General features: G+C 52.4%; 2 protein-coding genes across 3 annotated transcripts; one reads left to right on the top strand and one right to left on the bottom strand.

The window, feature by feature from the left end:
• The first annotated feature begins 1,022 nt into the window (after window positions 1–1,022).
• LOC309864716 (UPF0669 protein C6orf120 homolog) lies at window positions 1,023–3,688 on the top strand. The gene is made up of 2 exons (XM_082730446.1): window positions 1,023–1,152; window positions 1,396–3,688. The coding sequence occupies exon 2, from the start codon at window positions 1,433–1,435 to the stop codon at window positions 1,997–1,999; it is 567 nt and encodes a 188-aa protein (XP_082586572.1). The 5' UTR covers window positions 1,023–1,152; window positions 1,396–1,432; the 3' UTR covers window positions 2,000–3,688.
• Window positions 2,766–19,491, bottom strand: PHF10 (PHD finger protein 10). Of its 2 annotated transcripts, none has more exons than XM_082730435.1 (12): window positions 19,331–19,491; window positions 17,645–17,751; window positions 15,466–15,596; window positions 14,766–14,843; window positions 13,686–13,819; window positions 13,443–13,592; window positions 12,719–12,828; window positions 11,561–11,714; window positions 8,829–8,984; window positions 4,408–4,516; window positions 3,955–4,143; window positions 2,766–2,956 (listed from the first exon to the last, which is right to left on the bottom strand). In XM_082730435.1, the coding sequence occupies exons 1-12, from the start codon at window positions 19,415–19,417 to the stop codon at window positions 2,871–2,873; spliced, it is 1,491 nt and encodes a 496-aa protein (XP_082586561.1). In that variant the 5' UTR covers window positions 19,418–19,491; the 3' UTR covers window positions 2,766–2,870. The 2 variants fall into 2 exon arrangements, with proteins under 2 accessions (XP_082586561.1, XP_082586560.1); XM_082730434.1 differs by having other exon boundaries at window positions 14,766–14,849; window positions 19,331–19,490.
• Between the last annotated feature and the right edge of the window lie 247 nt (window positions 19,492–19,738).

Below are 19,738 nucleotides of genomic sequence, written 5' to 3'. Positions count from 1 at the left end.
TCCTGTCCCGCGTCCTGTCCCCGCGTCCTGTCCCGCGTCCTGTCCCCGCGTCCTGTCCCGCGTCCTGTCCCGCGTCCTGTCCCGCGTCCTGTCCCCGCGCCGCCCAGACTCCCGACCGCGGACTGCGGAGGTGGTCGACTGGATCCCGGATCGAACGGGGCCCAAGTGAAGCTGCACGAGGCCCAGCACAAGGCCTCGGGCGAAGAAGATCGTGGAGCTCCGGGGATCTGGGAAGCCCGCGAAGCCGGGAACCCCGCGGGCGCAGGTCAAGCGTGTCGAGGCCGCTGCAGCGCTCGTCCCCGCGACACGACGCGCCGAGAGCGAGCTCGTCCCAGACACGGCACAGCGGCCGCGTCCTCGACGGTGGACGTGCTGCGCGGGACGCCGAGCGGCTACCCCGGGGCTCGAACCGGCGCGGGGCGGGCGGCCAACCCGCAGACCGGCCGCCCGGTCCTCACCGCAAGTGCTCGACGGCGCGGTCCCCCGCGCTGTGGTATCGGAACGACGACTGCTCCTAAACGGAAAGGGCGAGAGACGCTCCGGCCGCTCGCGCCGCGGCTCGCGACCCCCGGCCGACCGGCTTCCCGGGCTGCGCGCGGCCGGCGGGGGCACCGCACGGCGGGCAGACGCCCCGGCGGTGCCGTCCACGGCAGCGGCCCGAGACGCGCCGCCCCGGCCCCAGCGTTCGCGGCGGGACCGCAGGGACGCCCGCGGCCGCGCACGGACGGGGACCCGAGCGCAGAGGCTCGCGCGGACCCGGTCCAAGGCCCGGCCGGCCCCTCCCCGCCGCGGCCCGAACGCACGGCGCCCCCCAATCGCTCGGAAGGCCTCGGGTTTCCGCGGGCGCCGAGGACAGGGGACGGGCGGCGCGACCAGCTCGCCTCGGGGCCGCCTGCCTCGCACCGCGGCCCGCGACGGGGACGCCCTCCGCGCCCCACCCCTCCCCGTCGCCCAGGTTACCAGCCGCCGCGGCGCCGCACCCACAACCTCTCGTCGTTTCCGCCAGAGGCCCAGGACGCTTCCGCTTCCGGGTCATGCCTCGCTTCCGGGCGCCGCCTCACTTCCGGGCGCCGCCTCATTTCCGGCTGCTGCGGCGCGGCGGCCCAGCCTCGGCCCGGATGCTCCAGACCCGGGACCCCTCCGGGAGCGGCGGTAAGTACCGGGCCAGGGCTCCCGCGGCCCCGCGCTCCGGGCAGGACCGTGGCCCCCAGCGCTGCCCTCCGCCCGGCCTCGCGCTCGGGCTCCCCCGCGGCTTCCCCGCCCCCTCCCCGTCCCTCCCCGTCCCTCCCCCTGCTCTCCCCGCCCCGCGTCCTCCGCGGGCCTCCGGGGACCGCCCCGAGCGGCGGCCTGGCGCTGCGGGCCCCGCGCTGAGCGCGCCCTGCGGTCCTCCGGCAGGACGTCCGCGCGGGAGCGGGTGACCGAGGCGGCGGGCATGGCTGCGGCCTGGCCGCGCGCGCTGCCGCTGCTGCTGCTGCTGCTGCTGGCCTGGCCGGCGGCGTCCCCGGCGGGCTTCCCGGAGGAGGACGAGGCTCCCGCGGCCTGGGTCCTGCTGCACGTCGTGCAGGGCCAGATCGGCGCCGGGAACTACAGCTACCTGCGGCTGAACCACGAGGGCAAGATCGTCCTGCGGATGCGGAGCGTGAAGGGGGACGCCGACCTGTACGTGTCGGACAGCACGCTGCACCCCAGCTTCGACGACTACGCGCTGCAGTCCGTCACGTGCGGCCCGGACGCCGTGGCCATCCCCGCGCACTTCCGGCGGCCCGTGGGCATCGGCGTGTACGGGCACCCGTCGCACCGGGAGAGCGAGTTCGAGATGAAGGTGTACTTGGACCGCAGCGTGGAGCCGGCCCCGCTCGCCGACGCGGCGGCCCCGGACGGCAGGGACCCGGGGCACCGGCACGCGCAGGCCCCCGAGGACGCGCCCCCGGAGGAGGAGTCGGTGCTCTGGACCGTCCTCATCAGCCTCCTGAAGCTGGTGCTGGAGGTCCTGTTCTGAGCCGCGGGCGGGCGGGCGGTGCCCCCGGAGCCCGCGAGTCTCTCGGAGGACGAGGACCCCAGCCATACAGTTGTTACCTCGCAGCCCGCAAGGAGGGAAAAGGGCCCGGCGGAGTGCGGGTTTCCTCCCGATGTCAAAACTCCCGTGGCGGGGCGCGCGCAATAAAGCGTTTCCACTCGTTCCGTTCGCTCGCCGCGTGGCTGACCTGATTGCGGAAACGCGGGGGCACGGATGCGCGTGGGCGAGCGCGTCGGTGTCCGCCGACGGCCGGGCTCGGGAGCTGCCCCCCGGCCGGACACGCCGGCGCACTCGGACAGGCGTGGAAGCGCGTCCGGAAGGTCCTCCTTTCTGGGGCTTTGCTTGCTCCCGAGGTCAAGGGAGCAGCGCCCTCCCGGGGTTGCGGACAGACCCAGGTCCGTCCCGTACCAGCCGCCCCGAAGGTCGTCCGGCCACTTGGAAATCTCCCGGGGCCACCCGTAATTCAGACCCGCCCATCATTAAGTAACTGCTTCGCTGCCCAGGATAGGCCAGAAACAGTTCAGATCAGCCCAGTTTCATGCAAAGACGAGTCCCTGTGGGGTCAGTGCAGGAATAGTGCGGTGTTGCAGGTAAGTTGTCCAAGATTTCCAACTGCACTTCTGCATAGAGCCAAAGTACTAAAGAGATTAAAAAACACTTTGGGAAAATGATTATTTCTCTACTTGAAATTGGCTTCAAGGGTAAAAGTAGCTTAGAACAAATCAACTGGCCGATTTTAAGCACGTAGTTAATTTCAGAAATCTTTTATTGGCATAAAATTGAGAATGTAAATAAGTTGGCACCAAATATTTCATTTAAGTCCATATTACAATATTGGGGTCAAAAAACTATTTTATCCCTCTTTGCTGTTTTTCCCCCTTCTGCCCACTTTCCTGGGTGTTGGGGGGGCTCGCTGACAACAGTCACAAATCCAGCGACCTAGGAGAAAAATTGTTAGTTAATATAGTATGAAATTTAATGTTTTAGGACTGAATTTTAAATCCATTTGGCTCTCCTTTCTTAGCTATCACTAACGATACTTCTCTGTGGATCTGTGACATGAAGGAGAAAAATGGAAACTTCCCTTCATTAGCACAATCAGTACCGTGTGAAATTCAGTGCCGGGGGCTGGGGCAGGGGGCGATTCTCTACAGTGATACTGATTTTAAAACGTTTCTACGATCCTTTCTGAAATCCAGTCACTAGCCTACTTCAGAGTTCAATACAGAAATCCTCAGATAAAACCTGTTACAGAGTTTGGCTTGTCTTCAGCCTTTCTCCGCTGCCCAGTGGCAGCCCCGAGGCCGGGCGCACACCAGACACAGCACTTTAAGCTGACCAGGGATGAGCTGTGCCGCGTACTCCCGTCCGAGTCAAGTCGCCTGCTTCTTAATGGTTCCCAGGAAACTTAGCTCGAGGCATGTATTTTATAAAAGTATTATACAGTGTTAACTATGCAAATAAGTTCTAAATTTACACAATTATGTGTAATATTTTAGTCCAATTACTGTGATTTATTCTCCAACTCTGTGTTCATTCCAAAGTTATCTGGAATTGTCATGCTGCCTCATTTTATAGAAATCTGGTTTAATATTTATAAAGGCACAGCGGTCGTTTTTGTTAAGTTTCTGAATAGATGAGCTAAAAATAAAATCAAGGCTTTGAAACAAATTGATGCTCTTGCTTTTAGTTCTTCCAGTGGAAAGACATGAGTTCCCTGTACGGTGAACTCTGCTTCCAGCACCTGGATGGGACATCCCATTTTTTACTCGGGTCACCTAGCAAAGAAAAGCAGGTGGACGTTATCTGGATAATCACAGCTTTGGTCACGTCTTATGAACAGAAGGATCTTTATGGTGTTTATGCGGAGCCTTTAAAAAAACGCTGGGATAATCCCTTCACTCAAAGATAATGTTCCTCCTTTTTCCAGTCTTTACCTGATGGAATAGCACCAAGGCCCACACAAAAAGTATGATAACCTCTGTCACACACATCACAGAACATCATTTCTTCTTCATGGTGGGGCTGTCCACATACAATGCAAGTTTTACATTCCATACATTGCCATGGGTAGGTCTTAATCATAGAAACAAGCTCCATGGTCATATCCAGGCAAGAAGGATGGCCTAAACCAAAACCAACATTAGTATTTCACAAAAGAATTTTGAACTTAATATGGCATAATAAAATGCTAGTTTGCTTCAAGTTCACGAGTATGGCTACAATGTTTAATCAAAGAAATGAAAATATAAGAAGTAGAGAAAAATACATGGGCTTCTTCTATATATTTGATGATTCTTTGATTCAGGTCTAGCTGACAACTAAAACTCCTGGCTTTGGAAGCAACGAATAGGGCAGTTACAATGTGAAGAAGACAGGTCGGTACTCACCACTATTGTCACACTGGGAGCAGTGTATGAGGGATTCAGCCTTCCCTTTCTTGTTGGACTCCTTACCCTTCAGACAAATTCCACATAGAGCATTTGGAATGACCTTTGGCTGGAAGGGTAGAAGAGGGCTATAAATTCATGCCAGAAGAACTTACTGTGGGTTCATAAGGAATTGTGACTGCCTTATCTTTACTCTTGGCTAACTTGCTAACGAGGACCTTTTGGAAGGGCCCAACTTGAGAGCCAGCTTTCAACATACAATGGCCTCCCGACTAGACTAAAGCCTCAGATCTCTTTTAAAAATTATGTCAACAACGTGATCTCGTGTTAGGATTAAATGGAGCATCCTACACTCCCTACGTGAACTAGAAGGGAAGACTACAACGAAAAATTGCTCTATTACCGGAAAGAGGAAATCCAGGTACCAAAGGACCATTACGTGTATAGTCGGGCTTACCAGAAAACGGAAGGCTCCGTGTGGAGCAGCTTACATACTGGTCTTGTTTAAAAACGGACTGTTTTCCGAAGTTGTAAAAACAGATCTATGAAATCTAAGAATCATTGTTTTAACATTTTTAATTGAAAGATGTCTCATCCATACGTTGTCATGTGCATAAGTGTTTCTGGAAACCAAGCTGTGGTTATTTCCTTTGCATATCTAATAGTAAAAGAGCCTGTGCTTAGGGAGAAAGCATTCTACATGAGATACAAAACATAAAAGAGGAAAGTAAGTTTTCAGACAAGCCAAAAAAAAAAAAAAAAACTTAAAAAAAAAATCACAGACACCCTCATATTCTTGAGTACCATTCACTGTGCAGCTTAAAGCCTTGCTCAATCCGATGAAAGCACTTGGGCTTTAAAAAAACACTGAGCAACACACTGGAAAGGACGAAGAAGAAAAGATGCAGGGCACCTACGGTCGTTGGGGAGGGAGAACATACAAACACCACAGCTCTGACCACAGTGAGACGACGTTCATTCACGCTACTTGAACACGTAAGTGACGGAGGCAGAGAAGGAAGGGCGCGCACGGGCCAAGGAGGAGACGGGCCAGCCGATGTGCGCACAGGACCTGCGGGAGCTGCTCTTCAGCAGGACTGTGGTATGTTTTATTCCAACCCCGCCAAACGCATCTTCTCTGTCCCTCTCCTAAGTTACTGAAACAAAGAGGAGCCTCAAGGAAACTCCACCTTCGCATACAGCATTCCAGCTTTGGAATGTCTCCCTGCCACTTTCAAAACCCGTTAGGCCTAAACAATTTGCTCTTAATTCTTTAAATTTTTTATGTTTTAAATTGTCTTTCTTTGCAAAAGATGACAGAGGCATTCAAAAATAATTTTTGGCTTATTTATTTAAAAAAAGTCAACCTTATACATAAATATAATAAAAACAGTAACTCTAAACAATCACACATGTCTCTACAAAATAATAAATATGGAAGTTAAAACATACATAGAGAACTTTCCCGTTAACTATTCTACATCTCCTGTACGTGTGTCCTCATACCCTGCTCCCCCAACAAACGGATCGTGTCCCATGCTCGCACCGTGTGCGTCTCGCAGTGCAGTTACCCTCCACTGCTGCTGCTACATTCTAATAAGCAGGAGGTTCTCTCTGTGTTTCCTACACCTAAATACAAAACACCCGGAAGTGCACTTCTATGATCCAAGTTCTGATCTGGTGCTGACCACACCTGTAACTGCCATAACACACAGCAGAAAGCTCTCTCGATACACCGAAATAAGAACTCTTGGCCATGGCACCTGCACTGAATGTAAAAGACAGACTTATTTAATACTTGTAGTTGAACTTAGATACTGGCATACCAAGTACTTGAATATCTCTCACTGAAGTCAGGGATGTAACTACACAGTATTAAATTCTAAAAGAACTCCTTATAGGAGATCCTTTACAAACGTCAAAAAGGAATCAAACACAAGCTCGTCATTCACATTCTAGAGCAATTCAAGTTCTACAGCCATTAAAATATACATTAAACACCTATGATAAAAAAGGGACACCAAGAAAATTCTAGGTTTACTTCTAAGCTTAAAATCATAATATTTTGTTGAGCCACTTAAAATTTTTCTTACCCAATAGTCTTCATCTTGATGAAAAGAGGGAGTGACAGGGGGTGGAGAAGGGAGAGAGAAAGAGAGAAAGAGCTTTGTAGCATTTCCTATGGCAATTCCTTGCTCACTCAAGCACTCCAAGCTCTCTGAGAAGCCACGCTGCTCACAGCCAGGACCGCCAGCCGGGAAGCTCGTCTCTGATGGAGACTCCTCCGATGGAGGAGGAAGGGAACCGCGCGCAGAACTCCCGCGGCGACTGACGGAACAGACCCTGTATCTGACTGCTCTACCTCTAGTAACTGCAACAACATCAAAGCTTCACTATTGACAAGAACATTAAAATACCCATCCTAATGGTTCTCAGCATCTCAAATAAAAGGCTCACAATACACTGACTTTCCTGTTCGGGAAAGAACCAAAGATAAGGGAGACTTTCACGGTAACACTAATATAGTATAGACTTTAATTATAAACTTGTCGCATAGGCCTGAATCCTAACAATTATGCTTTCACTGCAGGTTAATGTAACCTAAACAATACTGTCCTACAAATTAAGGGCAAGCACTAGTGAATCTTATTAAGCAAGACATCAGATACGTCGTCATTTCTTGTAACTCCAACATATTTATATATATATGACCTTCAGCTTGTCAGCACCCGAATATTTAGGCACATCTTGGCTTATTAATATTTTTCATAGAGAGGTTACTTTTAACAAACATGTCCATATTAATGTATTAAGTCTAGATACTGGTTGTTCCAAACTTTGAAACACCTGAAACATTTTTAGGTGCTAAAAATGTTCACAGAAATTATAAAATGTGTATTTTGCATATTACACTCCCTTGAGTAATATCAATTTAGGTTAATCTATAGGATTTCTTCTAGATTAAATCAATGATACTGTGGAATAATTCTTCTTTTTCAGCCTCTATTAAAACATGTCTCACCACTCTCCCCTCTGAACCCAGGATGAACCCAGGCTTGTGGTGAACGGTCTCCTCCGTGCTCAGTGCCCTCCGTGGCGCACGGCAGGCTAGCTTTCCAAGACTAACTCTTTGGACTTCACTTGCTTTCAATTATGAAGCATTAATTTACAGCTTTTACATTTAAAAAATTAGGTAAGCTATCCGTGTAAAAACAAGTATAAAATCGCACGGCTGCAGCCTATTCAAGCCATCCCTGGAAGCCGACCTTTGCCAAACGAAGCTTAAGATTTGCTTGCCACAGGCTGAAAAAACATATATTTTTAAACTGATTATATAAAGGCATCTTCAAACTGAATGTGGATTAAACACACTAATTTGCTAAGTTGCTTTATTTACTTCAGGAAAAGAAAGGCGAGCAGACCGCAAGAAGGGTCCAGCCGGGGAAGGGAAGTTGGCCGGTAGCCCGCACGCACCTGTTTCTCAAGATCATCCACCGCGACCCCAATCCTGACACACGACAAGATGGTTCAACAGTCCCACTCAGCAAACCGCTCCCTCGCCTTACTCTAAGACGCTCCTTCCAAACACCTTCATAACCACAATAAAAGGCATAATCTGATAGAACCCGGACTGTATGAATGGTCTATCTTACCATTACTGTCCAGAACGTAAAACCGTGCAGCTGATGTCACCTCTTCCAGGACGTTCCAAAACCCCCACGCAGGGGTAAGGCTACTCACCTCTCACCTAGACTTCTGAAGGGGAAGACGCTGACAGAAACATGGCTGAGAGCACACGGCCTTACTCTGAGCCAGGCTACGTCACTAAATGGTGCCTACATCGCGGTCCTGGAGTTAGAGACGCTATGTGCCAAGGCTAGGCTACAAATCACCACAGTGTAAGTGACAGGTCGTACTACTTTCCGTTGCAGAGTCAGCTAAATTTGGCCAACAGATCAAATATTCACGGGATAAAACCCAGATCTCTTTCCGGAAGAGGCAGCTTATTCTAAGAGCCCATCCACCCGTCCCTCACAGCTCAGCTCTGCTCAACACTAGCACGTTTTAGACGTCAGATAGTGACGTTCTTTACTCCAAGGAAATAAACTATAAAGTTCTGCCTACGAAATAAATTTTTTTAAAAACCCATACTTGCCTGGTTATTGTTTAAAAGTCAAAAAAAGATTTTCTTATAAATTGTACATCTCCAGAAACAGAAGCTGAACCAGAGGCCAAAGTGACAGCAAAGCCACCAAGAAAAGAAAGCAGAAGAGAAGGCAGCCGACAGAGGGCACACACCACAGAACAGCGAGTGGGGGGCGGCAGGCAGAGCTCCCCCGCTCTGGAGGTCAGAGTTAAAACTATGTCGGGGAAAGAGGCTGGTCAGGAAGGAAGCAGAGTCAGGGGCTTTTTTCTTCTACCTTGTACCCAGGGACTGACTTGGACAGTACAGAACGTTTGGAAGCGTCTTTTCTTGGAGTAGCAGCTTTGTCCTTGGATCTCTGTCTTCCCAGGAAAGGCTCCTCCTGGCCGTCGGGAAGGCCTTCCCCCTCGGACACGTTGCCGGAGGAGCTGTCCTGGAGGTCACAAACACAAACAGAGATTCCTTGGAATGCACAGACTGGACTGTGATTTGTAAAAAGTTTTAAAGTTCCATCAATCTAAAAATAAAAAGCTAAATAGAAAAAGCTTTTTCCAGCGCAGACTGAAAGAAGTCGTGTTAAAAGTCACCCACCTGCCTTATGAATACGTGACAGCTCAGAGCTCACTCCACTCACGCCAGCCAGTACCTTAACGCACCGTCTCCTGACGTAACACGACAGGACTGTCGGCTTTGGTGCTTCAACCACGGGGGGCATTGTTTCAGACAAAAAAACTGCTTAAAGGGGCGCCTGGGTGGCTCAGTGGGTTAAGCCACTGCCTTCGGCTCAGGTCATGATCTCAGGGTCCTGGGATCGAGCCCCGCATCGGGCTCTCTGCTCAGCAGGGAGCCTGCTTCCCTCTCTCTCTCTCTGCCTGCCTCTCTGACTACTTGTGATTTCTCTCTGTCAAATAAATAAATAAAATCTTTAGGGGAAAAAAAAAAAACTGCTTAAAAAATACACTGTCTTAGATAAGTGTGGGTATTCTTCCTGAGTAGTGAGTGTCACGGGTTCTTCAAGCTCCGTCTTGCATCCCACACAAGTCCTTACGACAGTATCTGACATACTTTATATGTTCAAAGTTTAGCACTTGGATATCTCATCACTGAATTCTTCATCTATTAATTTAAAATTTTCTAGTTAAATAAAAATGCTCTGCTCAAGTAAATTATGAAAATTTTAAGTGAGAAAATTAGGTCATCCATAACTACTCTGATAAACATTCTGAGACAACCCCTGGAAGCGTGAATGCACCAGTTGTGTGTCTGCATAAATACCCAGATTCACACATGCACACACTCAAACATTTACCCCACCTACACGTATCCCTCATTTTATTAGAACACCGGTGGGGCACCTGGGTGGCTCAGTCAGCTAAGCGACTGACTCTTGGTTTTGGCTGAGGTCAGAGTCGTGAGATGGAGCCCCATGTCGGGCTCCACGCTCAGTGTGGAGTCTGTTTAAGCTTCTCTCTCTCCCTCTCCTTCTGACCCTCCCCCACTCCACTAAAATAAGTAAGTCTTTAAATAAGATCTTAAACACACACACACACACACACACTCACTGGATTCCACTGAGTGTGTGTTCATGGGTTTTTCAACTGTTTTAAGTATTATGTGCATTTTACCACATTTCATGTAAATTTAATATATCACCTTAAATTTATGGATATTAAATTTATTCCTAATTTCCATTATAAAAAATACTGTTAACACTACAATGGCCATGTTTTTCCTAATTAAATTTTATCCTTCAGGTAAACTCTGTTAGTATATTTGCTAGGTCAAATTCTTTGGAAGTTAAAAATCTTGGTATAAACTGTTAAATGCTCTCCTGAAATGCTGGATTACTTTATTTTTTTTAAAAGATTATATTTATTTATTTGACAGAGAAAGAGAGATCACAAGTAGGCAGAGACAGGCAGAGAGAGAGGAATGGAAGCAGTCTCCCCACTGAGCAGAGAGCTCGATGCGGGGCTGGATCCGAGGACCCTGAGATCATGACCTGGGCTGAAAGCAGAGGCTCAACCCATTGAGCCCCCCAGGCGCCCCACAGACTACTACGGCAGAGTGAGTAAAAATCAACCTCGATATATCCTGCTTCTGCCGCAGCTCCCCTTTTACCAGTAGGACAGGAAAAAGTGGCGCCATCGCTTTAATAACTGAAGAGCATCTCATTTTACGTAACACGTATCATCAAATATTTTAGAAGTTGTTGCTGACAAAAAATGTACTGCCCATTTAACGGAGCACACTCTCGGGCGCAGGCTGGCTGTGAGGGTTAAAATGGCCAGAGCCGCTCAGCGCGCCACGCCCGATCACATCGAACCCTCTGCTCTCCTTCACCCTCCACCGAGCACCCTAACTCTCCCCAGTCATGCAACTGCGTTTTGCTTTAAAAAGAGGGAAAAAAAAATAAGTCGTACAAGAAAAACCTACACAATAACACCTTCAAATTCAAATTTTCCTATAGGAAATCTAAATTATTAATTAAGCAGTAGGACGGGGTGCCTCAGTGGGCTAAGCGTCTGCCTTTGGCTAAGATCCCGAGGTCCTGGGACGAAGCCCAGAGTGGGGAATCGCGGCTCAGCAGGGAGCTTGATCGTCCCTCTCCTCCTGCTTGTGCTCTCCGTCACCGTATGTCTCTCTCTCAAATAAATACAAAAAATATTTTTTAAAAAAATTAAGCAATAGGAACACAAGTTCATGTACTCCCCAAACCAGGACAGTTCAACACAGGACTGTAAACTCATGTCCGGTGCCCTTTTGGAACCTGCCTGTGATAACCTGAAAGGCAACTTTAAAAATAAAACTTACCAAAGGCCATCCATAGCCTGTCTCTACTAATGCACAGAATAAATAATTTTCCTGATGAAAGCATTCAGGAAAGCATATGCAACTGCCCCTTTTCGAAAAGAGGGTGGCGATGCACGTTCCATTCAACATCTAGGAAAGTGATCAGCAAACCCTCTAGGGGAAGGGGCACCTCCTGGTGAAGACCAGCACTCCTACCGAAGTCCCTTTGTGTTTCTGTTTCTCGTCGCCTCGACCGTCCTCGGCATCGTCCGAGTCACCATCGCTGTCAAGGGCCGGCAGCTCGGGGTCCAGGGGGGGCTCATAGAGCGCGGTGTTGAGCGGCAGATACCGCAGCTCATCCGGGGAGTACCTGCGGCTCAGAGAAGCGACCGTCAGTTGCCGTCTGTGAGGAACAGGGCTGCTCTAACCCACGAGCTTCAAACGCAGCCAACTGTCCCTGCTAGCCCAGCTACTTCTGGAAAATGACTACAGATGTGACAAGGAAGTTTTCATTTTTACCAAGTAAGAAAAGTAATAAAAAGCTTAAACGTTTTTGCACCAGACTAAGAGTGTAATATGCGTATTTGATTCTTATTATCAAGATCATGTCTCTCTCCTTCATCTTCAACCCAAAAAGAGGGGAAAGAAGTCAGCCGACTAAAGCGGGAACTGTGGCAATTAAGGACCCTGCACAGAAGCCATGTGGCCCGAGCGCCCCAGCCCTGCTCCCCGAGTTATCACTGCTGCTCCACCCGGGGGGGGGGAGGGGTGACAACGCGGCCACCTCCCTGGTGGATGAGGCCGCATCAACGGATGCACTGCCGCACGCCAGTACGCGGTCCACATTATTGAAGAAACAAATGAACCCTTTGTGTCTGACACTAGAGATCAGCAGCAGCCACACCAGAGGACACATCTGTGTCACTCCCACCCACAGGCCACCCTTGCCCACATCACCCCCTGTCCAAACCCTGCAATCTGCGTTCAGCACTGCCTAGCAGACACAGCAAAAAGCAAAGGCCTGCTACCCTGGCGCATCGCTTTTAAGTCTGCTGGCCCAGAAGTGAAATTAGTCTGCTAACGCATGATTTAAATGACTTTCTATTTTACACACTAGCCTTTAAGGAACAGTCTCTTTCCTCAAGAACGTAAGGTTTAAGGCTGATATAAAAGCTGAGATTCTCGAACAACATGCCCCTGCTAGCCTGAGTTTCCACGACGATCCGTCGGGAACGCCAGACGAGCAACACTCTCGCTCGCCGGGTGCGCGCAGCAGCAGCAGCAGCAGCAGGGGCGGGCGTGCGGCGGGGACAAGCAGGTGGTCGCGCCCGTCGGGCGGCCACTCTGCTCAATGGTCATAAAACCAGTGAGTACCTTTTGTAGTATTCCTGAAACTGTCCGGGGATGAGGGCCACCGGGTAGGAGCTGACCTTGGTTCGCTCTGTCGGCAACACTCTGTACTTCCCTTGAGGCACCTGGATGACCTGGTTAAGGTGAAGAGAAATGCAACACTGACTGCGCCTCGGGATCAAGGTTTTAGAGCACGGTGCCACCCGTTCTCCGCGGCACCCCCTCCCCGGCAGGAGACATTAGGAACCAGAGCCCGAGGACACAGGACAGTGTTTCTCGCTATACAGGGAAGTCGCATCTGGCTCATCGCAGCCATCAGTGCTGAGGGACACGCGTGCGCTTCTGCCCCCGCAGAGAGCAGGGGGCCTGGGCAACGCCACGCGCGTCCTCATCTACAGAGCGAGAAGAGCGAGCTTCAGCCTCACGTGGCAACTGAGTCTTAAGCGAACGGAGATGGAAATTTCTTAAAAGAACCTTTGGGACAAGCAGCAGGATATCGACCTCAGAGCAAACCACACGTCCCTCCCTCCTCTCTCTCCCTCGCACACACACACACGCACACACACTCACACACAGAAGCAAGCAGAGTATTACAGGCACATGGTCAGAAGTTCTGTCTTAACTTCTGGGGCAGAAAAGGACGCGCTCCCGGTACAGAACAACAACGGTTCCGCAAAGCAGGCCCCGCCCGCTCTGCCCCGGCGAGCACTAGGGAGGCTCGGGAACGCAGAACGCGAAGCAGCCCTACGTGCGTCTGCAAGTCGAAGTAAGCTCTTCGCTCCTCCATACGCTCCCGGTTCAAGTTGCTGTTAAATTCGGCTGCTTTTTTGGCAGCTTTCTTAATGTACTCAGGCACTTTGCTGGCTTCAACTTTCTGAGTGTTCTGTTGTTGCAGTTGCTGAAATAAAAGTATGACAGTGGGAAGTCACATGTGACTGCACATGTCACTCTCCCCAACCCAGTAAGAGATGCCAGTCACCTCAATACTTACAGAATACTCTTTATAATGATCTGTAATTCGCTGACGCTCTTTCTCTTGTAAAATAACAGAGTACTCAGCATGTTTGGCTGGATATTCTTTTATCATTAAATCAATCACTTCATCACTGCGCAATGCTGTTAAACCTATTTTACACCAAAAAAAGGTGTAAAAAAAAACAAAAAAACCTCTTTTAAGGCTGTGAGCAAAAGTAGTTTTCAAAGTTTGCTTTTTCTTTAATCTTCTCTATATTTAGTTTTCCAGTAGTCAAGGGAAAATACTGTAATACATTTAAAAAAAACAAAAAACAATATTCATAATATAAGGTCAAACACTTAAAAAAGGAAACTCATCAAGTTGCAAAGGAAAATAAATCAATTTTTCAACCACATTTTTTTAAGATTCAACATACTACAAACATATACCCTTTATTAAAAACAATGGTTAAATAACGGTGCATACTAACTACAGGCCATTGAAGATTAAGGATTATCCTTAATCTAATATCCTTAACTAAGGAAGGATATTAGAAGAAAACGAGTTTTTCAGTAGTCTTTTGTACTTAGTTTTGCAGTACTCAGTCTTCAAACTCAGCACACGAGGAATATTACATGGAGTCCATTCACACTCCACGAGAAGCACCAGCACACACGCAAGTCATACAGGCCATTTTCAAAAGTCAGAGCATCGCGTCAGACCAACTGCTATGATGAACAACCATGGTTTCACATTAAAAAGTAGCCACGGTGCATTAAAATGTTTATGAAAGAAAAACTGGCAACAAAGCATGGAGATAATCACACGGAACAAAAAACAGCAAAATGTGCATCACTAGAGATAAAGACCAAGACTTGTAAAAACTACCATACAAATTTTGCACACACCCCCACACACACTTCTATGAAATGTTATGTCATTCTCCTTTTTTTGTTTTTAACAAAAACCAAATATAAACAAGTTAGCACTTAAATAGTTCAATCTATGCCATTAATTTTGTAAAACACTTTAAATTTAGCAAAGAGGACAAGCCCCCATGCAGTGTCTCCTCATAAACACCTAGCTTTCAGAATCCCCGTTCAGAGCCTCTGTTACCTAGAGTACACTGCGTCTCCGTGATGACGTTCAGCTCCCGCAGGTAGAGTTTCTCCTTATGGGACAAATCTCGTCGCTCTAAATCTCCAAAGAAAAGAACAAAAGACTATGAAAAATAGTCTTTTGCATTTGTAACATTATGCATTTTTCAAACTTTTAAAAACTTAAAAACCTTTTTAAGACTTGTTTTAAAAAGTTAAATTCTTTATGGACTTAAAAAAGTACTGCGTGTTATATATTCCAAAGATTACTAAAGAGACCACGCAAATAATCTTACAAATTCAAGGAATTAAAGTTGAAAACAGAATAACCCAAAGCAAGAACAGTAACTTGGCTGCACCGACAGCTTTTCTCAAATCCAGACACAGCCCCATGTAGCTGCCTCCCTCACTCAGGCCAGGGAGCAACGGGAAAGAATCAAACTCCTGCTGCTTTCAGCCACAGCACGACTTATTTGTAAGACTCTTCCCCAGGAAATTCACCTTCCACATTGTCCTTTTAAGTCCGTTTATAAGGCATAAGAGCAAGCTGAGAGCGCAGAGAAGTACTGGGTGACAGGAGTAAGGAAAATCAGCAGCAGAACGGACAATGTATTACACATAACCCATACGCAAAGATCCAGAAGCTGATAACTTATCAAAAACAATTACTAGTAGTTCAAAGTCAGGCTTAATCTGTTACATAAACTAAGACGTAATACCTGGATATTTCCGTTTAAAGGAGGTCACCCCCAAGTATTCACTGACTTGCTCCTGAAGCATATAGTATTCTCCTGTTTCGTCAGGCGGCCACTTGTACTCTATCAAATTTTCTGCTGGGTAGTAGCTAAAGCTAAGCAGAGAAATATGTATTATGCCTTAAATGTGGCTTTTATTAAGTTTTATTCATTTTTTATTTTAAGGATCTATTTTTGAGTTTTATTTTTAGGAATTTTAGAGAACTACTTTAATTAGTTAAATTCTCATTCAGTGTTCTGACTCTGCCATACATACAAGATCCCCCGGTCTTGTGCGTCCAACACAACAGAACGGGCAGAGGGAGAGAAAGCAAGCAGTGTACGAAACCGAACAAGAGTGCACGGCCCACAACCACACACCCCAAAGAACCAAGGCTCAGCACGGCCCGCTGTAGAGGAATTCTGTGGCATAAGAGGTCTACCCGGCCAAATCGGTGGCAACGTTCCTCCAGAATTCCCTCTCCTGGGCTCCACACCTACTCCGCTATTTCTCCCGCCCAAGGCGTTTCCCACATGCTGTTCAGCGAGTCAAACAGTTAAGAAAGCAGAACTCCAGAAACCTGTTTCTCAAAGAGCTGAACTATATACCGTACTGTTTGTTCTCCTGAACTCCACAAAGCCAGAAACACAGAACCGACCCGGTGTGAAGGTGCCCGGTCCCAACCCTGCGGACCCGTCCGAGTCCCGGGGACTAGTTCTAGTCCTGACCAGCCAGCGACAGAGCTCCGGACCTGCCAACCCAACCTCTAAATCTCACCAGGGGACACAGCGGCAAGAATAGGACACTATTTTATGCATCCAATTAGAAGTAATGACCAAATAGTAGAGTTTTCTCAAAAACAGTGTTGGGAAATCAGATATCCAAATGCAAAAGTGTGAAATTGGACCCTTACCTCCAATCACATTGAAAAACAGATCAACAACCTCAACAGAAGAACCAGACCAGAAAACTCTTAGAAAACACAGCAGTAACTCTCCCTGATCTTAGATTTGGCAACAGGTTCTAGATAGGACATCAAAACCATGAGCAACAAAAGAAAAATGATTTAAACTTCAACAAAATTAAAAATTTTGTGCATCAAAGGACTCTTCCAACAAAGTGAAAAGGCAACCGGCAGAATAAGAATTGCAGATGGGCAAGAGATGAACACCCAGAACGCATAAAAACCTCCCGCTGTGCAGCAGCAACAGAACAAACAACCCAACTCAGAAATGCTTTCCTGCATTTCCTCTCCACCCCCCCAAAGGAGCCACAGACAAGTACTGACAGGTGGTCAACTTCACTGGCCATTTCAGAAATTCAAATGCAAATGACACCGGGCTGCGACTTCACGGCCCGCAGGATGGCCATTCACAGAAGTGGGACAGAACCCACAGCCCTGGTTCTGCACCGCTGCTGGGAACAGAACATGAGGGGCTCCCTGTGGAAAGCAGCTGGGTGGGTCCTCCAAGTGCTAGACACAGAATTACCGCAGGATCCAGCGCTCCTCTCCAAGGGATGCACCCAAAGGAACTGAAAACAGGGACTGAACACTTATTGACACCGCAACGTTCACCGCAGCACAGTTCACAGCAGTCCGAGCGGGAAACCACCCCACTGTCCTTCCGATGAAAGGACAGACTAGAGGGGTCTGTCCACACAAAGGAGCTCAGTTCAGCCCTAAAGAGAAAGAAGATTCTGACACAGCCTCCAACATGAGCTTTCAAGAAACGATGCTGAGAGGAGCCAGACACAACAGGACAGAAACTGTAGGATTCCATGTACACGAGGCCAACCCGAAGACGGAGGCTGCCGGCGCCGGGGAAAGAGGAGGTGGCAACGGCCACGGCTTCAGGCCGGCCCACTTCGGCGCGGTAGAGACGCATGGGGGCGCGGGGGGCAGCTGCAGGGGGCAGCTGCGGGACGCTGGACGCAACCGTGCCGCTGAGTGACACACGCCAGTATCACCACGACGGCGGGTTTTCTCCGTGGATTTCATCACAATCATGTTTAAATCGCAGTGAGCAGCAAAAGTCCTGCTGCGTCCCGCGCTGCACATGACGCAAGTACTGGTTTCTAGTGACTCCCTCGGCCCCAGCGGGCCGGGCCGGGCCGGGCACCGCAGGGAAGCGCGGGACCCGGGGAGCAGGGAGAGGTCAGTACCCCAGGTCTTGACTGGCCGCCTCACAACTCCTGCAGCTGTCTCCCGAGCCCGTGCGCCGCCGTTTGGATGGTGGGGTCCCGTCGTTGGAGTCGCCGTCAGCATCGCCCTAGACATCCAGAACATTCCAGACGTAAGAGAAACAGTAGGACGTGCGGCAAAGAGCGATTATGCATCTTCCCCGACTTGCTAAAAGGCTCCACTTAAGGGCTTTCGAGGGACAAGGGATGATCCACGCGTCTCCTCGAGGGGCGGCGAGACCGGAAGGAGACTACGAAAATGAACGTGACCCGCACAGTCCCCTGCGGGCATCCGCGCTCGCCCCGCCTCCCGCGCCGGTTTCTCGCCGGACCCCAGCGCCCGCGCGGCCCTCCTGCGCCCGGCCGGGAGCTGCGGGACGGACGGTCCGAGCGGCGCGCGCCGACGTGACCTCCGAGCCAACAGGCGCGCCGGGGCGGGCGAGCGAACGCAGCCGCTCACGAGCGTGTCGCCCGCGCGGCGGCGCCGGAGCGGAGGCGTGGGCAAGTCTGCGGGGCGCCCCCGACGCCCCCCGCCCCGCCGCTGACACGCGGGCAGGACACGCGGCCCCGCGCGACGAGGACGCACGGGTTTCGGGCCGGGTCCTCCGGCCGCGAGTTCGGTCCCGCACGGCGGGAGACTGGACGCTCCGCCGGGTCCCCACGGGCACTGCGCTGCCGGCCGCGGCCCCTCCGTGTCGGCCGCGGCCCCTCCGTGTCGGCCGACGGAGACGCGGCGCGGGCGCGGGTGCGGGCGCGGGCAGCTCCCTGCGGGGAAGCGCGCCCCGCACGGCCCAGCGGGCCACTCGGCGTCCCGTAAAGTTGGCCGCGACGTGACCGCCGCGCCCGACGGCGACTGGCCCGGGCGCCTCCGGCTCCGCGCTGCGGGAACGACTCGCTTGAAGCGGACGCGGGAGCCCGTTCGTCGGACGCTCGCGGGAGCACGTCGGGGGCTCGCCCCGCCTCCGAGTGGAATCGCTCGGAAAAAGTTAAAAAGGCAAAGTCCCCGCAACGCGGCAGCACTTCCGCCGGCGGCGCCCCGCGTGCGCTCAGAGGCCGCGTCGCGCCAGGGCGCCGTGCCGGGGCCTGCGGGGACCGGGGCGTCTCCCCGCGGCCAGCCCAGCCCCCCCCCCCCGCGGCCGCGGCCCCGGGGGCCCCACATTCGGCCCCGCGGCCCGGAACGACGGCCCCGCTGCTGTCGGGCGCCTCCGGCCGGACACGCGGCGCCCCGAGCTCGCGGACACGGCGCCGCCCGCGCTTCAGCGCCCGGAAGGGCGGCGCGGGGGCCGGGGGGGGGGAGGCGCGGGGCTGCTGCGGGCGGCGCCGGTTCCCGGCGAAGTTCGCGGGCGACGGGGGCTCCCGCCGACCCAACGCAGGCCCCGCGCCGCCCCGCAGCCTCCGGGCCGCTTTCCCCGCGCGCGGCCGGGACGCCGCACCCCGGGGGCCGCTTCCGCCCGGCGCGCTCCGAGCCCCGCGCTCGCGGCCAGGCCGCCCCCGCCGCCTCACGGGGCCGGGCCGCGGGCGGAGGGCGGCCTCGGCGGAGCGGAACCGCGGCCTCCGGCCCTTCCCGGCGGGGCGACCCCCGCGCTCCGGCCTCGCCGCCGCCGCCCCCCGCCCCGCCCCGCGGCCCCGGCCCGTCCCCGCCCCGCCGCGCCGGCCGCCGCTCCTCACCTTCGGGGACGGCGCTCCGGGGGTGGCCGGGTCACTGTCGCACGGCCGCGGGGACAGCGCCGTCCCGGGCCCGGCCGCCGCCGCCATCAGCCCGAGCGCCCCGCGCCGCCGCCGCCGCCGCCGCCGCCGCCTCGTCCCGGCCGCCGCCGCCGCTGCCGCCGCCGCCGCCGCCGCCGCGCGGGCCGCTCGCCGCCCGGGCCCCGCCCCCTCCGCCCGCCCGCCGCCGCCGCCGCCGCCGCCCGGGGGCCGGCCCCTGCCGCCGCGCGCCCCGCGGCCCGCCAGCGCCGCCGCCACCGCCATGGCCGCCGCCAGCGCGCCGCCCGGCCGCCGCGGCTGAGGGGGCGGAAGGAGGCCGCCGGCGGCCCGCGCGCGTCCGCCCGCTCTTCCCGCCGCGCCCGCGCCCCTCGG

Source organism: Mustela nivalis (assembly GCF_964662115.1).
Source record: "Mustela nivalis genome assembly, chromosome: 5".
NCBI classification, from domain to species: Eukaryota; Metazoa; Chordata; class Mammalia; order Carnivora; family Mustelidae; genus Mustela; species Mustela nivalis.
The sequence above is the reverse complement of the archived record's forward strand: the minus strand, read 5'-3'. Positions and strand labels throughout refer to the sequence as shown.